Below are 17491 nucleotides of genomic sequence, written 5' to 3'. Positions count from 1 at the left end.
ACTCTGATGCTGGGAGGGATTGGGGGCAAGAGGAGAAGGGGACGACAGAGGATGAGATGGCTGGATGGCATCACTGACTCGATGGATGTGAGTCTGGGTGAACTCCAGGAGTTGGTGATGGACAGGGAGGCCTGGCGTGCTGCGATTCATGGGGTCGCAAAGAGTCGGACACGACTGAGCGACTGATCTGATCTGATACAAAAAGGAAAACGAAAGGTATCAATCACCTCCAAGAATAATACCAAGGCTGAAGAGTAGTCTGAAACTTGTATATAATGCTAAAGATATTCATTTGTTGCAAATATTTTATTGAGGAAAAACATCAAACATGTGCAAAAGTAGACAGAATAGTATGATGAAATACTGTGTAACCATGATCCAGCCACAGTAATGCCTATTTGACCAGGGGGTCAGCAAGTTCTGGCCTAAGGGCCAAGCCTAGCCCACTAGTTGTTTTTATAAATAAAGTTTTATTGGAACACAGTCAAATTCATTCCTTTATATTGATATTTTGCCTGTGGCTGCAGTCACATTGGATCTTCCCTGGTGGCTCAGACAGTAAAGTGTCTGCCTACGATGCAGGAGACCTGGGTTCAATCCCTGGGTTGGGAAGATCTGGAGAAGGAAATGGCAACCCATTGCAGTATTTTTGCCTGGAAAATCCCATGGATGGAGGAACCTGGTAGGCTATAGTCCACGGGGTCGCAAAGAGTCAGACATGACCGAGGGACTTAACAGGATAGTTGGATACTGTCAGCAAAGACGTTGGCTCACAGCCACTACCTGGCTCTTCATAGAAACCATTTGCTAACCTCCGATTATTTCTCCCCTAGTCAACATCCCCGCCACTTTTCTCTACCTGCCTGCCAGCCCCACTTGTATTATATTGAAGGAAATAATCATCATCAAGCCATTTGATTGAGAAATATTTCAGTATGTACTTCTAAACCGTAAGGTCACTTTCATTCCAAAGAAGAGATTTTACAATAATTTGTTAATTTCATAAATAGCCAGTATGTGTTCCCATAATTGGAGAAATTAGGATCCCACATGCCTCAGGCAACTGGGCCTACACACCGCAACTGCTGGGCCCGCATGCCTGAACTAGGGAAAAGCCTGCACACTGCAGCAAGGAGCCCCTGCACCACAACAAAAGATCATGCCTGCTGCAACTAAGGGCTGATGCGGGCAAAAATAAAAAAAATACATAATTTAAAAATAATAACTGAAAAGAAAAGCTATAGCTGATTCTTTTTTTTTCTCCAGGGACCCCTTACCCTATCCACTAATATTATCAGTCATTAGTCTAGTTATTATCTTAAAATATTGTGTGTCACAGCAGTAAAAAATGATCTTTGTCAATTACTTTGTCAGGTATTTGTGCATTTTAAAGTCCTTTGTCATGTACAGACAGTTGTTGTTGTATTCTGATACTTTTGCAAAAGTGCTTCATCTTCCAGAAGATTCATAGTAAGGACTTTGGGACAAGTACATGTTTCTGATAACTTTCAGATCATACTGCTGAATTTGGTAAGAAATGAAAGAATCCTAATGGAAAATCTGATGGTGTCATAAAACTATTAACAAAAGAATTGCTTGTTGAGTGAACTGGTAAATATGGTTATATTAATTTTCATGCTTTTTTGTCTGGAATATTATTGGTTTTGATCTGTGTTTTCCAGATATAAGGAAACTCTTCCCCTCATGCTAATTATGATTTAAAAGCAATTTGGTAAATTACATCTCTATGAGTAGAATTGAAACACTTATCTTTTCTCTCTACCTGATTCATTCAGAAATCAGAAGTTCTTAGGTTCTGAACAGCCTTATCAGGCAAACAAGAAAGGCTGCTTCCTGGAAGGTGCAGGAATCTATATATTTGAGGGACCTCTAGAAGAAAGAAATTCATCCAGCCCTTGGCATGGCTTTCCTGGCCTTGAGAGGACTATAAAAAGTTCAGTCTAAGACTCCTTATGTAAAGTTCCGATATAGCCAGTGTAAAAATCCTATGTAATCAGTTAACCAGACTTAATTTGTAAGCAAATTAGTCTCAATTTAGTTGTATGTGGTAAAAGTGAGGGTAATTTTAGAGAGAAAAAGGTTATATTTTAATGGCTATTAAATTCTAGTTCTGTTAATTAAGGTCTGTATTTACTAAGACTCACCTCCCAGATTGCTCAACTCCTAGATATATAGCAGTATGTCTTTGAGTTCTGCAGGAACTAAGGCCCTCACCCACCCAGGTGGAGGATGGTAACGCGAGGCTGCGCACCAGTCCTGGACACCGCTTGGTTTTTTCACCACCAGCCAATTGCAAGAAAGTCACACAATCTCCAGCCCTCACGGTAAAGTTTGCACTTAAAAACTCTTCCCCACAAACTATCAGGGAATTCAGGTCTTTTGAGGGTGGGTGGCCTGTTCTCTCTGCTTGTTTGTGTGTGCACTTAGTCGCTCAGTCGTGTCTGACTCTTTGCTACCCCCTCAACTGTAGCTTGCCAGGGTCCTCTGTCCATGGAATTTTCCAGGCAAGAATACTGGAATGGGTTGCCATTTCCCACTCCAGAGGATCTTTCTGATGCAGGGATCAAAGCCCTGTCTTCTGCGTCTCCTGCACTGGCAGATGGATTCTATACCACTCCACCACCTGGGAAGCCCATAAACCTTTCTCTGCTCTAAACTCTGACATTTCAGTTTGTTTAGTCTGTGTCTTGGGACAACAATAAGTAGCCTGAAAAATGTTGCTGAGGTACAAATCTACTTTGACCTTCAGTAACCACCAATTATGACTGAAAGGTTTCACTCCCCAGAACCATCTGTTAACAAGTCTCTGAGAACAAAGACTCCATGACCTGCTTCATGATCTGCCTAATAGCAGAGCCTGGTATCAATCCATATATGTTGAATCAATATTATGTAGCCTATAAATCCTTCACAGTACTTGCTGAGTTGACTTCAATAATGCAGTACCAATTCAGGTTATTTCAATAAAAACCAAGTCTGACACCCTGAAGGCACAAGAGTCTTACCTTTACAGACTACTTTCCATAAACTTCCAGATGTCTTCCTTTAAAAACACCAGTCTCTTACTAAAAGTCCACACAAGTACTTCCATCAAAATTTGTTCAACTCTGCTAAGCGGGTAATTGCTTCTGCAACAGCTAGGTCAGCTGTCCACTACAGCATCCACTGGTTGGGATTCATGATATTACTCTGTTTATGCCTGTCTCATTTGCTGAGCTGTGAGCTTCTGGAACTTGGCTGTCTGGTTCACTGTTTACCCAAACAAGTGGCTATATGCATAAGGATAGTCATAATGAAAATGTTGGTTTGTGCACATAGTCGGAGCAATCCATGCATGTCCAGGAAGATTTGTGCTGTATTTGTAGGGTATATATTTATTTAAATTCACACATTTAAAATCTTTGAATTCCTTAATCAGTTCATATCAACTCTGTGTATGAGTAAGATCAGTATGTCCAATTTACTAAAGAAACTGACGCAGAAGGTCAAAGTCTAAATAAATCCAAAGTTACCCAAGGAAGAGACTGAAAACCCTGGTTAACGTCAGCTGTGACCAGCGGGAGGCGCGCCGGAGGCTTTTTGGACTCTTTCGGCCACCGTAGCCGGGTCCCCTCTCCGTTCCCTCTATTTAGGCGCCTGCGCGCTGCGGAAACGCCGTCCATTTCTCCATCAGCCTGAGAGGACATCGTGGTTGAGGTGAGTCGTGTGCCTACCTCCTCCCTTGTTTGGATTCCCCCGCCTGCCGCCTCCCGCTGCCGGTCTGCCTCTCTAGCCGTTACTCTCCATCTCTAGGGTCGGGAAACCTCGGACCTCTGGCCCGTGTCGACCCCAGCTTCCCGGCGTTGCGGCCTCTTCGGGGAGGGTCTCCCGGGGACCCCAGGTTTGCTGAGGGGCGTGAGAGGGGCCTGGAGGGACCGCCAGGCTTCGGAGGCAGCCGGCCCGGCCCCGGGGACCGTTGCGTATCTCACTGCGTTGAGCGTGACCTTGGCGGCGTCCTTTGACCTGTCCGGTCCCGGTGTTTTCACCTGCAGAAAGGGAGCGGTTTCCCCCTCCTCCGGGCCCCGGGCGGGAGGGGCGCCGTCGGCTTTGTGGTAGCCTTGGGGTTGGGGTTGGGAGGCTGGGGCCCGGGGGCGGGCCTCCCTCCCGCAGCCGCCCCCGCGCGCGCAGGGCCTTCCCTCCCCGCGCGGGCGGCGCTCGCCGAGGGCCCGGGGGACCTGCTGGGGGGCCCGCCCGGGTGTTAGTCCTGACTGCGCGACCTTGAAATGTTTCCTTAACCTTCGTGCGTCCAGGTTTTTGTCAGTAAAACGGGAAAACACCTGTCTCACAGGATTAAATGAATTGGTGGTAGAGTTGTTTGCACTTGTGCTATCAATCTAGAGCCACTGCTGATCTTTCCTGTAATTCGGAGAGGCCTGTGTCATTCTTGTTCCCCGGTTACTGTTGGGTCGCAACCGGCTTGCTTATTTAGGGTGGTCGTTCAGCGTGTGAAAGGGAAAAAGATGAAGTCACTAAGCCCCTAAAGGTCCTAGGTTTTGGTAGAGGAGTTGGTCCACTGTCCTGCTTGTGTCTCTAGGTACTAAAATGTATTGTGCATAAGAGTTCTAAGAGCTCTCTCTCATTCTAGCCGTCGAGAAGAAAAACTGCCATGTCCACTGCTTTGGCAAAACCTCAGATGCGTGGCCTTCTGGCCAGACGTCTGCGATTTCATATTGTTGGCGCATTCATGGTCTCTCTGGGGTTTGCAACTTTCTATAAGGTATGTATGTTTTATTTTTACTTTGTGCTCGCGGTCGAAAAATGTTTTCAATTTGAAAATATATTTCATTTTCGTAGATAGCTCATAGAGTCTTTTAAAGAAATTCCCTCTGTAGGGTGCTCCCTTGCTCTTACCTTTCTCTACCCACTTCAGTGTGATGGGGACAGTATTTCTTATTCTCCAGATGGCTTGTCTTCCATCTTTAAATGAAGCTTAATTTGGTTGGGCTGCCATAACAAAATACCACAAAGTGGGTGGCTTCCACAGTAGAAAAAATTTTTGAGGCTAAAGATCAGGATAGCTGTCGGGGACTTCCCTGACCATCCAGTGGTTAAGACTCCAAGCTTCCATTGCAGGGGGCACGGGTTCTATCCCTGGTTGGGAAACTTAAGATCCCACCTGCCACAAGTGTGGCCGAAAACAACCAAAAAAACTTTGGGGTTGATTTCTTCTGCTGCCTCTCTGCTTGACTTTGTAGAAGATGGCTGTCTTCTCCCTCTCATCACATGGTCCTATATGTGTTAGTATGTTTCTGTCTGAATTTTTTCCTCCTGTAAGGATGCTAGTCAGATTAGGATCCATCCTAAAAAGTTCATTTTAACTTAGTTACTTCTTTGTTGTTTAGTTGCTAAGTCATGTCCAACTCGTGTGACCCCATGGACTGCAGCCCGCCAGGCTTCTCTGTCCATGGGATTTCCCAGGCAGGAATACTGGAATACTGGAGTGCATTGCTCTTTCCCTCTCCAGGGGCTCTTCCGGGCCCAGGGATTGAACCACGGTGAATTCTTGACCACCGAGCCACTAGGGAAGCCCTAATTACTTATTTAATAAAATAATAGGCTTCAAGGTGAACAGAAGCTTGGTCATTTACATTGTCTTTAGATATTGTTTCTAATAATCTAAAAAATAAACCCTGAATGTGATTGTTACCTTTTAGTTTGCTGTAGCTGAAAAAAGAAAGAAGGCATATGCAGACTTCTACAGAAATTATGATTCCATGAAAGATTTTGAGGAGATGAGGAAGGCTGGTATCTTTCAGAGTGCAAAGTGATTTGGAATATAAAGGTAATACAGTTATTCGAAGTTACTGTTTAAAACCTTTCGATTGTGTGTATACATGAAACATACGGTCTTAATTACGAACAGTTCAGTATTGTCAAGTACCTTTACATCGTTGCACAGCTGGTCTTCAGAACTCTTCATCTTGCAGATGGGGATCCATTCTGTACCCATTAAATATTTCCGCCTTCCCCAGGCAGTCACCATGCTTCTGTCTAGATACCTCATGTTAAGTGGAATAGTGACTTATTTCATTTAATGTAATATCCTCAAGGTGTATTCATTACAGCTGTGTGAGAATTTTCTTCCTTGTTAAGGCTGAGTAATCCATTTTATCTGTATACCACATTTTGTTTTTCATTTGTTATTCATTCATCTGTTAATGGACTTGGATTCCTTATACACCTTTTGGCTCTTGTGAATAATGCTGCTGTTCTGTGTGCATATCTCTTTTATACCCTGCTTTTAATACTATTTTGAGTATATACTCAGAAGTGGAGTTGCTAAACCATATGATGTTCTGGTTTTAAATTTTTAAGGAACCACCATCCTCTTTTACATAGTGGCTGCACTATTTTACGCTTCACTAAGTTTTGTGTGCAAGGGTCTCTCCATGTCCTTGCCACCGCTTATTTTCTGGGTTTTTGATAGTAGCCATCCTAATGAGTGTTAGGTATTGTTTTCTTTTGGTCTTCATTTGTATTTCCCTAATGGTTAATGATGTTGAGCCTCTTTTCCCATGCTTGTTAGCTGTTTGTATAACTTCTTTGGAGAAATGTCTATGCAAGTCTTTTGCCCATTTTTAATCGGACAGTTTTTTGTTGAGTTGTAGGAGTTATTTAAAAGCCCCTATCAGATATGATTTAGATATTTTCTCCCATTCTGTAATTGCCTTTTCAGTCTATTAATTGTATCTTTTGATGAATAGACATTTGAAATTCTGAGGGGATTCTAATTTTTTTTTTTTTTGCCTGTACTTTTGGTGTCATATTTAAGAAATCATTAACAAATTCACTGTCATAAAGTATTACTTTTTTTCCTGAAGTTTTATAGTTTTATTAGCTCTTACCTTTAGGTCTTTGATCTATTTTGAGTTAATTTTTGGATATGATGTTAAGGAAATGGTTTGCTTCATTCTTTTGCATGTGAATATCCAGTTTTCCAAACACCATCTCTTGAAAATATTTTCCCATTAGTTTTAGTACCTTTGGTGTTTTTCTCTATATGGACGGGTTTATTTTGGGACTCTAGTCTATTGCATTAGTTTATATTTCCATCTTTATGCCAATATTACACTCTTGATTCAATACCTTTATAGCAGGTTTTGAAATCAGGAAGTGTTAGTCCTCTAGCCTTGTTGTCTTTTTCAAGATTGTTTTGGCTGTTCATGGTCTTATTGATAATCCACATGAGTTTTAGGATGGATTTTCCTATTTCTCAAATGCTGTTGGGATTTTGGTAGGAATTGCATTATACAGATCATTTTGGGTAGTGTGAAATCTTGACAGTTACAAGTATTCTAGATCATGAACACAAGATGTGTTTCCATTTATTTGTTTCTTTAATTTCACCAATGTTTTATACTTTACAGTATATAAGTCTTTTACCTCCTTGTTGAAGTTTATTCCTAAGAATTGTAGTTTAATGCTAATATGAGATTGTTTTAATTTGCTTTTCTGATTATTCATTGTTAGTGTATAGAGACACTACTCAGCTTTGCTGAGTTATTCTAACAGTTTTGTGTGTGTGAGAGAGATCGATCAATCTTTGAAGGTTTTCTGCATATAAGATCAGATCATCTGCAGATAGCTTTACTTCTTCCTTTCCAATTTGGATGTCATTTCTTTTCTTCCTTAATTGCCCTGGCTAGGATTTCCAGTCGGAGAAGGCAGTGGCACCCCACTCCAGTACTCTTGCCTGGAAAATCCCATGGACAGAGGAGCCTGGTGGGCTGCAGTCCATGGGGTCGCTGAGTCAGACATGACTGAGCGACTTAACTTCCACTTTTCACTTTCATGCATTGGAGAAGGAAATGGCAACCCACTCCAGTGTTCTTGCCTGGAGAATCTCAGGGACGGGGGAGCCTGGTGGGCTGCTGTCTATGGGGTCGCACAGAGTCGGACACGACTGAAGCGACTTAGCAGCAGTAGCAGCAGGATTTCCAGTACTGTGTTGAAGAGAAGCAGCCAAAATGTGCATCCTTCCCCCACCCCCCCACCCCCCCCGACCTTAGAGGAGAGTATATTAGCTGTGGGTTTCTCATATATCACTTTTATTATGTTGAGGTAGTTTTTCTTCCTATTCTTTATTTGAATTTTTTTTTAATCATGGAAAGGTATTAAATTTTTCAAATGCTTTCTTGAATCAGTTGAAAAGATCATGTGACTTTTTGTCTTGCGGTGTGTTGTATTTTTCACATGTTGAATCATCCTTGTTCATGGTGTGTAATCCTTTTAATGAACTGTTGAATTGTTGGCTAGTATTTTATGAGGGATTTTTGCATCTATATTTGGGATATTGCTCTGTAATTTGTCTTTAATATATTTGATGGTCTTATAGAATGTGTTTTTTTTTTTTTTTTTTAAATTTTATTTGTGGCTGTGCTAGGTCTTTGTTGCTAAGTGGGCTTTTCTCTAGTTGCTGTGAGTGGGGGCTCTTCTTTGCAGGGGCTCCTCTTGTTGGCAGAGCACAGGCTCTTGGGCGCACAGGCTTCAGTAGCTGTGGCTCACGAGCTCAGTCATTGCAGCTCCCAGGCTCTCGAGCACAGGCCTAGTGGTTGTGGTGCACAGGCTTAGCTGCTTTGCAGCATGTAGGATCTTCCCGGATTAGGGATTAAAGCTGTATCTCTTCATTGGCAGGTGGGTTCTTTACCACTGAGCCACCAGGGAAGCCCCAAATGTTTTGTATTTTTAAATAAGATGGTTAGTCAGATGTGGACATATGAGAGACACAGGAAAACATGGAAGGGCAGTCTCTCTCCCATACACAGGTTTAAGTTGTCATTAATATATGCAAGTTAAAAAATACATAGAGTGAATTTGAAAGTGTTCCCCTCTTCAGTTTTTTGGAAGAGTTTGAGGAGGATTGGGGTTAACTTTTTTAAAATGTTTGGTAGAATTTACCTGTGAAGCCATCTTATCCCAGCCTTTTGTTTGTTGAGTGTTTTTTGATTGTGGATTTAATCTTCTTACTTAGTTAAAGTCTGTTAATATTATGTTTATTTCTTGGTATGTTTATAATAATCTTTATTTCCTGTGGCTTTGGTTTAGCTTGCTTTTCTTTTCTACCTTTTGAGGGGTAAACTTAGGTTGTTGACTTGATCTTTTAAACTTTTCTTCTTAAACCTACTTTGACCCATTGGTGGTTGGAGAGTATGTTGTTTAATCTCAACGTATTTGTGGATTTTTCTGTCTTCCTTCTGTTCAGTTGTGTCCGACTCTTTGCGACCCCATGGACTGCAGCATGCCAGGCCTCCCTCTCCATCACCAACTCCCAGAGCCTACTCAAACTCATGTCCATCGAGTCGGTGATGCCATCCAACCATCTCATCCTCTGTCATCCCCTTCTCCTCCTGTCTTCAATCTTTTCCAGCATCAGGGTCTTTTCCAGTGAGTCAGTTCTTCGCATCAGGTGGCCAAAAAGTATTGGAGTTTCAGCTTCATCATCAGTCCTTCCAATGAACACCCAGGACTGATCTCCTTAGGATGGACTGGTTGGATCTCCTTGCAGTCCAAGGGACTCTCAAGAGTCTTCTCCAGCACCACAGTTCAAAAGCACTCAGCTTTCTTTACAGTCCAACTCTCACATCCATACATGACTACTGGAAAAACCATAGCCTTGACTAGATGGACCTTTGTTGGCAAAGTAATATCTCTGCTTTTTAATATGCTCTCTAGGTTGGTCATAGCTTTTCTTCCAAAGAGCAAGCGTCTTTTAATTTCATGGCTGCAGTCACCATCTGCGGTGATCTTGGAGCCCCCAAAAATAAAGTCTGTCACTATTTCCACTGTTTCCTCATCTATTTGCCATGAAGTGATGGGACCAGATGCCATGATCTTAGTTTTCTGAATGTTGAGCTTCAAGCCAACGTTTTCACCCTCTTTCACTTTCATCAAGAGGCTCTTTAGTAGTTCTTCACTTTCTGCCATAAGGGTGGCATTATCTGCATATCTGAGGTTATTGATGCCTGTCTTGGCAATCTTTGATTTCCAGCTTGTGCTTCATCCAGCCCAGCATTTCTCATGATGTACTCTGCATGTAAGTTAAATAAGCAAGGTGACAATATACAGCCTTGATGTACTCCTTTCCCAATTTGGAAACAATCTGTTGTTCCATGTCCAGTTCTAACTGTTCCTGACCTGCGTGCAGATTTCTCAAGAGGCAGGTCAGGTGATCTGGTATTCCCATCTCTTTCAGAATTTTCCAGAGTTTGTTGTGGTCCACACAGTCAAAGGCTTTGGCATAGTCAATAAAGCAGAAATAGATGTTTTTCTGGAACTCTTGCTTTTTTGATGATCCAGCGGATATTGGCAATTTGATCTCTGGTTCCTCTGCCTTTTCTAAAACCAGCTTGAGCATCTGGAATTTCACGGTTCATGTACTCTTGAAGCCTGGCATGGAGAATTTTGAGCATTACTAGCGTGTGAGATGAGTGCAGTTGTGCAGTAGTTTGAGCATTCTTTGGCATTGCCTTTCTTTGGGATTGAAATGAAAACTGACCTTTTCTAGTCCTGTGTCCACTGCTGAGTTTTCCAAATTTCCTGGCATATTGAGTGAAGCACTTTAACAGCATCATGTTTTAGAATTTGAAATAGCTCAGCTGGAATTCCATCACCTCCACTAGCTTTGTTCATAGTGATGCTTCCTAAGGCCCACTTGACTTCGCATTCCAGGATGCCTGGCTCTAGGTGAGCCAGCATCGTGGTTATCTGGGTTGTTAAGATCTTTTTTGTATAGTTCTTCTATGTATTCTTGCCATCTCTTCTTAATATCCTCTGCTTCTGGCTTAGGTCCATACCATTTCTGTCCTTTATCGAGCCCATCTTTGCATGAAATGTTCCCTTGCTATCTCTCTTCCTTCTGTTAGGATTTCTAGTTTCATCCATTGTGACCAGCAAAGATACTTTATGTGATTTCAGTCTTAAAATCTGTTGTTCTATGACCTAACATGGAAATTAATCCATATGCACTTAAGAAAAAGTATACATATTCTGATGTTGGGTAGAATGAGATTTGATTGGTCTGTAGTGTTCAAGTCCTCTTATTTTCTTAATGATCTTCTGTCTGGTCATTTCAATTATAGCCATAGGTTTGCCAAAGAGTTTGTTTAGTTTTTCTGTAAGATTTTACATTCTAAGTCACCTATTGTTACGTAGAGCTGTCTATTTCTTCCTTCAATTCTGTTAGTGTTTGCTTCATATATTTCCAGGCTCTCATGGTTGGTGTATATATAATCTGCCTTCTTGGTGGACTGACCTGCCATTATAAAATGTCCTTTGTGTTTGTAGCATGTTTTGACTTAGTCTGTTTTATCTGCTAACAGTATAGCCGCTCTTGCTCTTTAGATTGCTGCCTGTATGGAGTCTCTTTTCATCCTTAACTTCAAAACTATGTGTATCTTTGGATCTAAAGTGAATCTTTTGTACATAGCTTGTAGTTGGACCTTGTTTTGTATCCATTCCTCAGATCCATGACTTTTGTTTGGGACCTTTAAACCAACCTATTGTTATAGTCTATTTTGAATTGCTGATAACACACATACAAAAATTTAATCACATACAAAAATTATCTTTTACAACCCTGTTCCCCTACTTTGTTATTGATGTCACAAATGGTATTTTTAGGTATTGTGCCCATTAACACAAGATGTCTTTCTTTTCTTTTTTTTTTTTTAGTGCTTTTGCCTTTTAAATACTACAAAATTGAAAGTGGGGATATGAAACATGATTAACACTGGCTTTTATATTTATTCACATATTTACCTTTGCCAGGGAGCTTCATATTTCAGTATGGCTTTGAGTGATTGTCTAGTGTAATTTTGTTTCAAATTGAACAGTTCTCCTTGCAGATCTAGTAGTAATGAACTCCTTATCCTTTAGCTTTTGTTTATCTGGGAGTGTCTTAATTTCTTCCTGATTTTTGAAGGACATTTTCCTGAGAAGTCTACTGATAATCTTATAGAAGCTCCGTTATAGACGGTGAATCTTACTGCTTCCAGGATTCATTGTCTTTGGTTTTTGACAGTTGGATTATAATGTGTCTTGATGTTAGGAGACTTTGGGTTCATCTTACTTCCAAGTAACATGTTTGTATATACATTTCTTTCTTCAGATTTGGAAAGTTTTTGGCCAGTATTTCTTCACATAAATTCTCTGTCCCTTCATGCACCTCCACAATACAAATGTTGGTCTTTTTGATGGTGTCTCATAAGTCCCTTAAACACAGTCACCATTGTCACCAGTGTTCGAGATAAAGATAGAAATAGTCCCTGGGGAGGCCCTCAGACAGCCCAGAACACTGTGTGCAAGGTCTGCTCTTTTCCTTCTTCCCTGAAGCACTGGAAACCTTTTATGGTTTGTTATTTGGATGTCCACAGGTGACTTGGTAGCTTTCTAGATTCTGGTTGGGTAGTCAAGGTCCACTGCCTCATGGACAGTGTGAATTAAGATTCTGTGTCTAAAATTTAAGGATAATTTTGAGTATAAATAACTTTTGCCTAGTGTTAGATTCAATTCTGTTACATTCCGTTTCTGTAGTTGCTTATATTAAGAAGTATCTGAGTCACAGATCGATACATGTATTAAGTAGCCATAGTTGAATATATGTAATATATAATAGTAGAAAAAAAAGTTTATTCCCAGTGGTTGGAAAACTGATAGGAATTGTAATTTCCATCATGGACTGTTATGTCCGTTAGAATTGACAATCACAAAGTAACAGGAATTACTAAAATAGAAAACTAAGAATGTTTTATGTAAAGGGTGATCTGTGTTAAAAGTGCATAACAAAAAAGGCTGAAGGTAAAAAGATAAAGAAAATACTAGTTTCTTGTGTGTGTTATCTTAATACTGCTGTTTTCTCGTACCTTTGAAATTTTCAAAGCTTTCGCAGTGGTTATACTTTTCATAATCAGATGTTAACAGGCTGATTTTTTAAACACATTTTTTTTTTTACCTTTTACTTATAAGAAGTTGATTGCTTAAAAAACAATAAAAAGAGGAGCAGATTTGGAGACAAGAATACAAAAGTTTAGAACAAATGGACTGCTGCTTTTTAAGAACTGTATGGGTATGAGACTGGAACGGACGGGGTGGACTTGAAGAAAAAAAGGTAGAACTTGGTACATGAAAGCAAGAAACCTCAGAAAAAGATGTGAATGCCCCAAATGGAATAGAGGTTGGACAGGGAGGTTAGGGAGCATAGGGGAGAATGGACCTGGAGCCCAGGCAGCCTGACTGGGGCTGCTCCTGGACTAAGGGTGAGTGAGCAAAACGTGGCCCGCATCGGTGGCAGTAGCGCTCAGGGGACCCAGCGTGGCGAGGTATTAAGAGAATGACTGTCGTTAACTTGGTCACTCTGTTTTTCTCCACAGAATTTCTTTGGGTTGAGTTCCCTGGAAGTTTGTCACTTTCCTGTGTTCCTGAACTATGAAACTATGACTATCTGGGGTGAGAAATAGTCTCTCAATAAACAAACAATTAACATACTGTCGACACTTAAGTCTTTGTTCAGTTATTCTTACCAACATGTAGAGTTTGGGGTACTTGGATTAGAATTGGTCAGGGATTTTTTTTTTTTTTTTTTGAATTTGGAAAGTAACTTTATTTATTTAATTTTTTTTTTTTTTTAACTTTACAATATTGTATTGGTTTTCCCATACAACAGCATGCATTCGCCACGGGTGTACATGTGTTCCCCATCCTGAACCCCCAGACTGTCTTTCCAATAAAATGTCTTTGGACTTCATTGTTATCAGATTGCCCTACTGGATCCAGCCATTGGGCAGATGTAATAGGTACATTTAAGGTTCTTTATTCAGTTACCACTTTATTGAAGGCCTAACTGTATGCGTGTACAATATGAAATACACAAAAAAAGTTTTTTAATTGGAATTGAGGTTGACTGATATTTGCTAATTGAGAGTGTGGTAACATTTTTCAGAGGAGGGCTTAGGAGCTTTCTCTCCTTTAGTAATTGTTTTTGTTGTGATCAAAAGAGCTTTAAGAATTGTGTCATTTTAGCGAAAACTAACTGAATCCCCAGTTCTTTCATTAGGTTAACAAATTTTCTTGTGCAGAATTCTTGAGTCCAATAATGTAAGCTGTAATAAACCTAGGTATCAGTGAAACCTGCATTTTAAGAACCCACGTTTATGTATGATCAGTAATTCAAGAATTTGTTTTATTTTAAACAATTTCATATAACAATTAGTAGTATGCAAATTTATCATAAAAGATACAAGACTTAATACATATTTACAAGCTTAAAAATAGTCACTCTTGTGGTTGACAAAACTATCACTTTCCTAAATGAGTATGATATAGCAAAGTAATGGTGGAGCCATTTTTTTCATATTCAGCCTAAAGTGTCCATTAACAGTAAACAACTATGCAGTGATCTCTTTCTTATGCCCAGTAACATGTGAGGCTTAAGTTAAAGCAGACATTTGAAACTGAAATTCCTTAGCATCTCACAACTGTAGGTATCAGGTTGTAGGCCCAAGTTTGGATGTAATAAGTAAAAATGTATTTTAGTTGGAGTATCAAATTTTTACTGAATGCTCAAGGTGTACGTGGTGACCTAGGATCTTGAGCCAAATCCATTTTTTAAAAACAAAAAATCATGGTAATATCTTTATGCTGGATCATGCTAAGTCATCAAAATGAACTATTGTTAAGGTTAGTGTTAGGGTCCTTGACTTGGCTAAGGCATCAGGGTGAGTCCGTCCATAAAAGTATCCAGTAGTGGGAGTTCCCCAGTAGTGTGTTGCTTATGGAACTAAAGAAACTCACCTGAGCACCCTGGATCTGTTTTTAGCAGTAGACAAAAAAAGATTTGCTTGCCTAGCAAAACAGATTAGAAAGACATTTTTCCAAAATGTACCTGGATAAGTCATCAGTAAAATTTCAGTAAAAGTTTAGAGTAGAAATGTACATGGCAGCTTTCACTTAAAATAGCATCACGTTTAAATAACATTAACAAGTTAAACAGTAAGATCTTAAGCATTGAATTTCATTTAAAGCTAAACTTCTGCAGAGAAGGGTGTTAGGCAAAGATGATGTCTCATCCTAAAAAGAGATGCAGCAGGAGATAAAGTTTACATCTGTTTCCAACGCTTGACTACAGAGTTGACAATCTTAATTAAAGTCGAAATTTTAGCAAAAAGAGCAAAAAGGAATGTATTTTCAATACACGATAAGACCAAACAGGAAAGGACTAAGTTTTTTAATCACTCAATTTTGAAGTATCTTAGTTGTAGGAAAAAGGAAGAGTTTGAATTGAACAGTGGTTTCGTGTCCACAATAGATGTTAAGAGCTCATTAGGTTTCTTTTTCAAAAATAATGGCACAAGCAGCAATCAACACCTTGGAGGGGACTCAAGGGAACCCTTTCCTCAGGGCTTTATTTTTCACCATGGTAAATTTACTAATGAAAACTTGGGCAAAATGTGGATCAACCATATAATGGTATGTTTTCACAGTGGAGGGGAGCGGTTCCACAGCCACCACAGGGCATGACGTCTGCACGGAGGAGCAGCCGGGGCCCAGGTGACAAGAGGTCTTTGTGATGTAGTCCACAAGTCTGTTATACTGTTGCTCTGACAGTCTCTCTCGAACTCCATCCACCTGCGACCCAAAAGAAGTTTTCAGTTTCCAAACCCTCTTAAGGACACTTCCATAACAAGATTACTCCTTCTCTTGCATTGATATACTGGATGTTTCGCCTTGTAGGTTACCTACTAAAGCCACTGAATAAGCGCTTGGTGTGTAAAAGTCCCATGTTTGACGGTTTGGGAATATTTTACTCTTAAAAACATCTGTCACTGTTCTCTGGTAGCCTAGTCCAGGAAAAAAGGAGAAAAGTATCTTTGCTCTGTTTCATTCTAATCAACATTAAACTCTGAGATAAAAGCTCTGCTTGTTTCTGGAAACCTCTCCAGATAGAACGTCTACCTCTTTCAAACCAGTGGCTTTGGACAGAGCATTAAGAAAACAAATACCTTTTGAACTGTAACATTTTCTGCTTTTATAAATATTAGGATTTAAAGCTAGAGAAAATTAAAAAAACTGGGCAGAGGAAGGGGAAGTTTTTATGGAGAAGAGGGAGGATGCACAGCGCACTCATGGTCCGCCAGGGTCTGGCACGTCTTCAGTGGAGCTCAAATAGAAGAACTGATGCGCTACCCAAACTCTTGAGAGAGATTTTCTCAGGAAGTGCCCATCAGGCAAGTGGAGCTATAAATTACCCCCATCCTGGAATTCTGTAGCGGTCCACTGTGTAAATCAAGTGGAGTGGGACGTTTCCAGTGTAAGCCGCTGGTCCCTGGGAATCAGGTAGCCGCTGACCTCTCCATGGCCTTTACCTACCAAACGTTGGCAAGACTACTCTGGAAGACTTACAAACATTTTAATGAGGACTTTGGAGTTCTTGAAATAGTAGTAAAGAATGTATATATTTCTGTGTAGGGCACAGAGACAGCGCAGCCAAGGCTGTCTTACAAGCGGCAGAAAGCCAGTGGGATGGTAAAGAGAGGTCAGCCTGCCAGAAAAATAAGTAGGGCGTCCATTAGAGTTCAGTCTCATATTTTTAAATTTGGGAAAGAAAATAAAGGCCCCCAAAGATTCCCTGACAGATGAAAGCTGTGCACCACCAGGCAAAAGCCAGAACTCTGATGATATCATCTGATGGGGTCAGGATTCAGCTGGAAAGCTTCGAATACACAAGAGTCTTAATTGCTCCTCCTGAACAGCAGCACAGGAAAACCCGTGTTGTGAAAGGAACATGGCCAAGGAATAAATTGACCTTCTGACTCATTTTGAGCCTCTCATAAGGGATTTCAATAATGTGCCAGGCATATTAAGCAATTATTACCCTACAAATGGCTGCATTTAACTAAGAAAAGCAAATGCTGATTAAAAAAAAAAAATCCTGCCGTATTTGAATATACTGAATGATGTCATCTACAAATTAATTCCTTCCAAAATTCAAAGGAGCTATGTTTGCTAGCATCTAGAGCAAAATCCCAGAAAAGCCATTTCATGTAAAGATTTTAAAATACTATTCTTTAGTTTTCACTGGAAGACGATGGGTAGGCTTCCCGGCCCAGGTTTCTGCCCGAGGCTTAGGTTGGGCGCGGCCATTGAGGGAAACGCACCGTCAGGCAGCACTGCTGAGCGACCCCCACTGCCATTTTGGAAAGACTGGATCAGAGCATTATTAAGGAAGCATCTACTGTCTCCAAAAAATATTTTTTGTGCATTTTTGTTTTGCAGCCTGGGTCTCCATTGGAGTGAGTGGGGGAAGGTTTGAACACAGGATGAATGGGACAGTTATTTTTTGTTTGTTAATAAGGAGCTGGGGTTAGAGGTAAAGGGTGAGAAAGTGGAATTTAGAGGCTGAAGGGTTGCAAGTCTGCTGGTCTGCCCAGTGCCTCCT

General features: G+C 40.7%; 2 protein-coding genes across 32 annotated transcripts in view; one reads left to right on the top strand and one right to left on the bottom strand.

Moving 5' to 3' along the window:
• Nucleotides 1-3677: 3677 nt before the first annotated feature.
• On the top strand, nt 3678-13550 carry COX6C (cytochrome c oxidase subunit 6C). 2 transcript variants are annotated; one of them, XM_086336139.1, is made up of 4 exons: nt 3678-3717; nt 4646-4777; nt 5715-5842; nt 13428-13550. In XM_086336139.1, the coding sequence occupies exons 2-3, from the start codon at nt 4667-4669 to the stop codon at nt 5826-5828; spliced, it is 225 nt and encodes a 74-aa protein (XP_086192265.1). In that variant the 5' UTR covers nt 3678-3717; nt 4646-4666; the 3' UTR covers nt 5829-5842; nt 13428-13550. The 2 variants fall into 2 exon arrangements, with proteins under 2 accessions (XP_086192265.1, XP_086192266.1); XM_086336140.1 differs by having other exon boundaries at nt 3678-3901.
• A 660-nt stretch (nt 13551-14210) lies between these two features.
• Nucleotides 14211-17491, bottom strand: part of VPS13B (vacuolar protein sorting 13 homolog B) — an 805974-nt gene continuing 802693 nt past the window's right edge. For all 30 annotated transcript variants that reach the window (XM_086336078.1, XM_086336091.1, XM_086336075.1 and 27 more), the window contains one exon: nt 14211-15681. In XM_086336078.1, the coding sequence (XP_086192204.1) occupies nt 15433-15681 (249 nt within the window). In that variant the 3' untranslated portion in view covers nt 14211-15432. The remainder of the gene's footprint in view (nt 15682-17491) is intronic.

This window comes from Bos grunniens, chromosome 14 (assembly GCF_055505025.1).
Source record: "Bos grunniens cultivar Pamir isolate PY7600 chromosome 14, Bosgru_T2T1.0, whole genome shotgun sequence".
Taxonomy (NCBI): Eukaryota; Metazoa; Chordata; class Mammalia; order Artiodactyla; family Bovidae; genus Bos; species Bos grunniens.
Note: the sequence above shows the minus strand (reverse complement) of the source record. Positions and strands in the feature narration are given on the sequence as shown.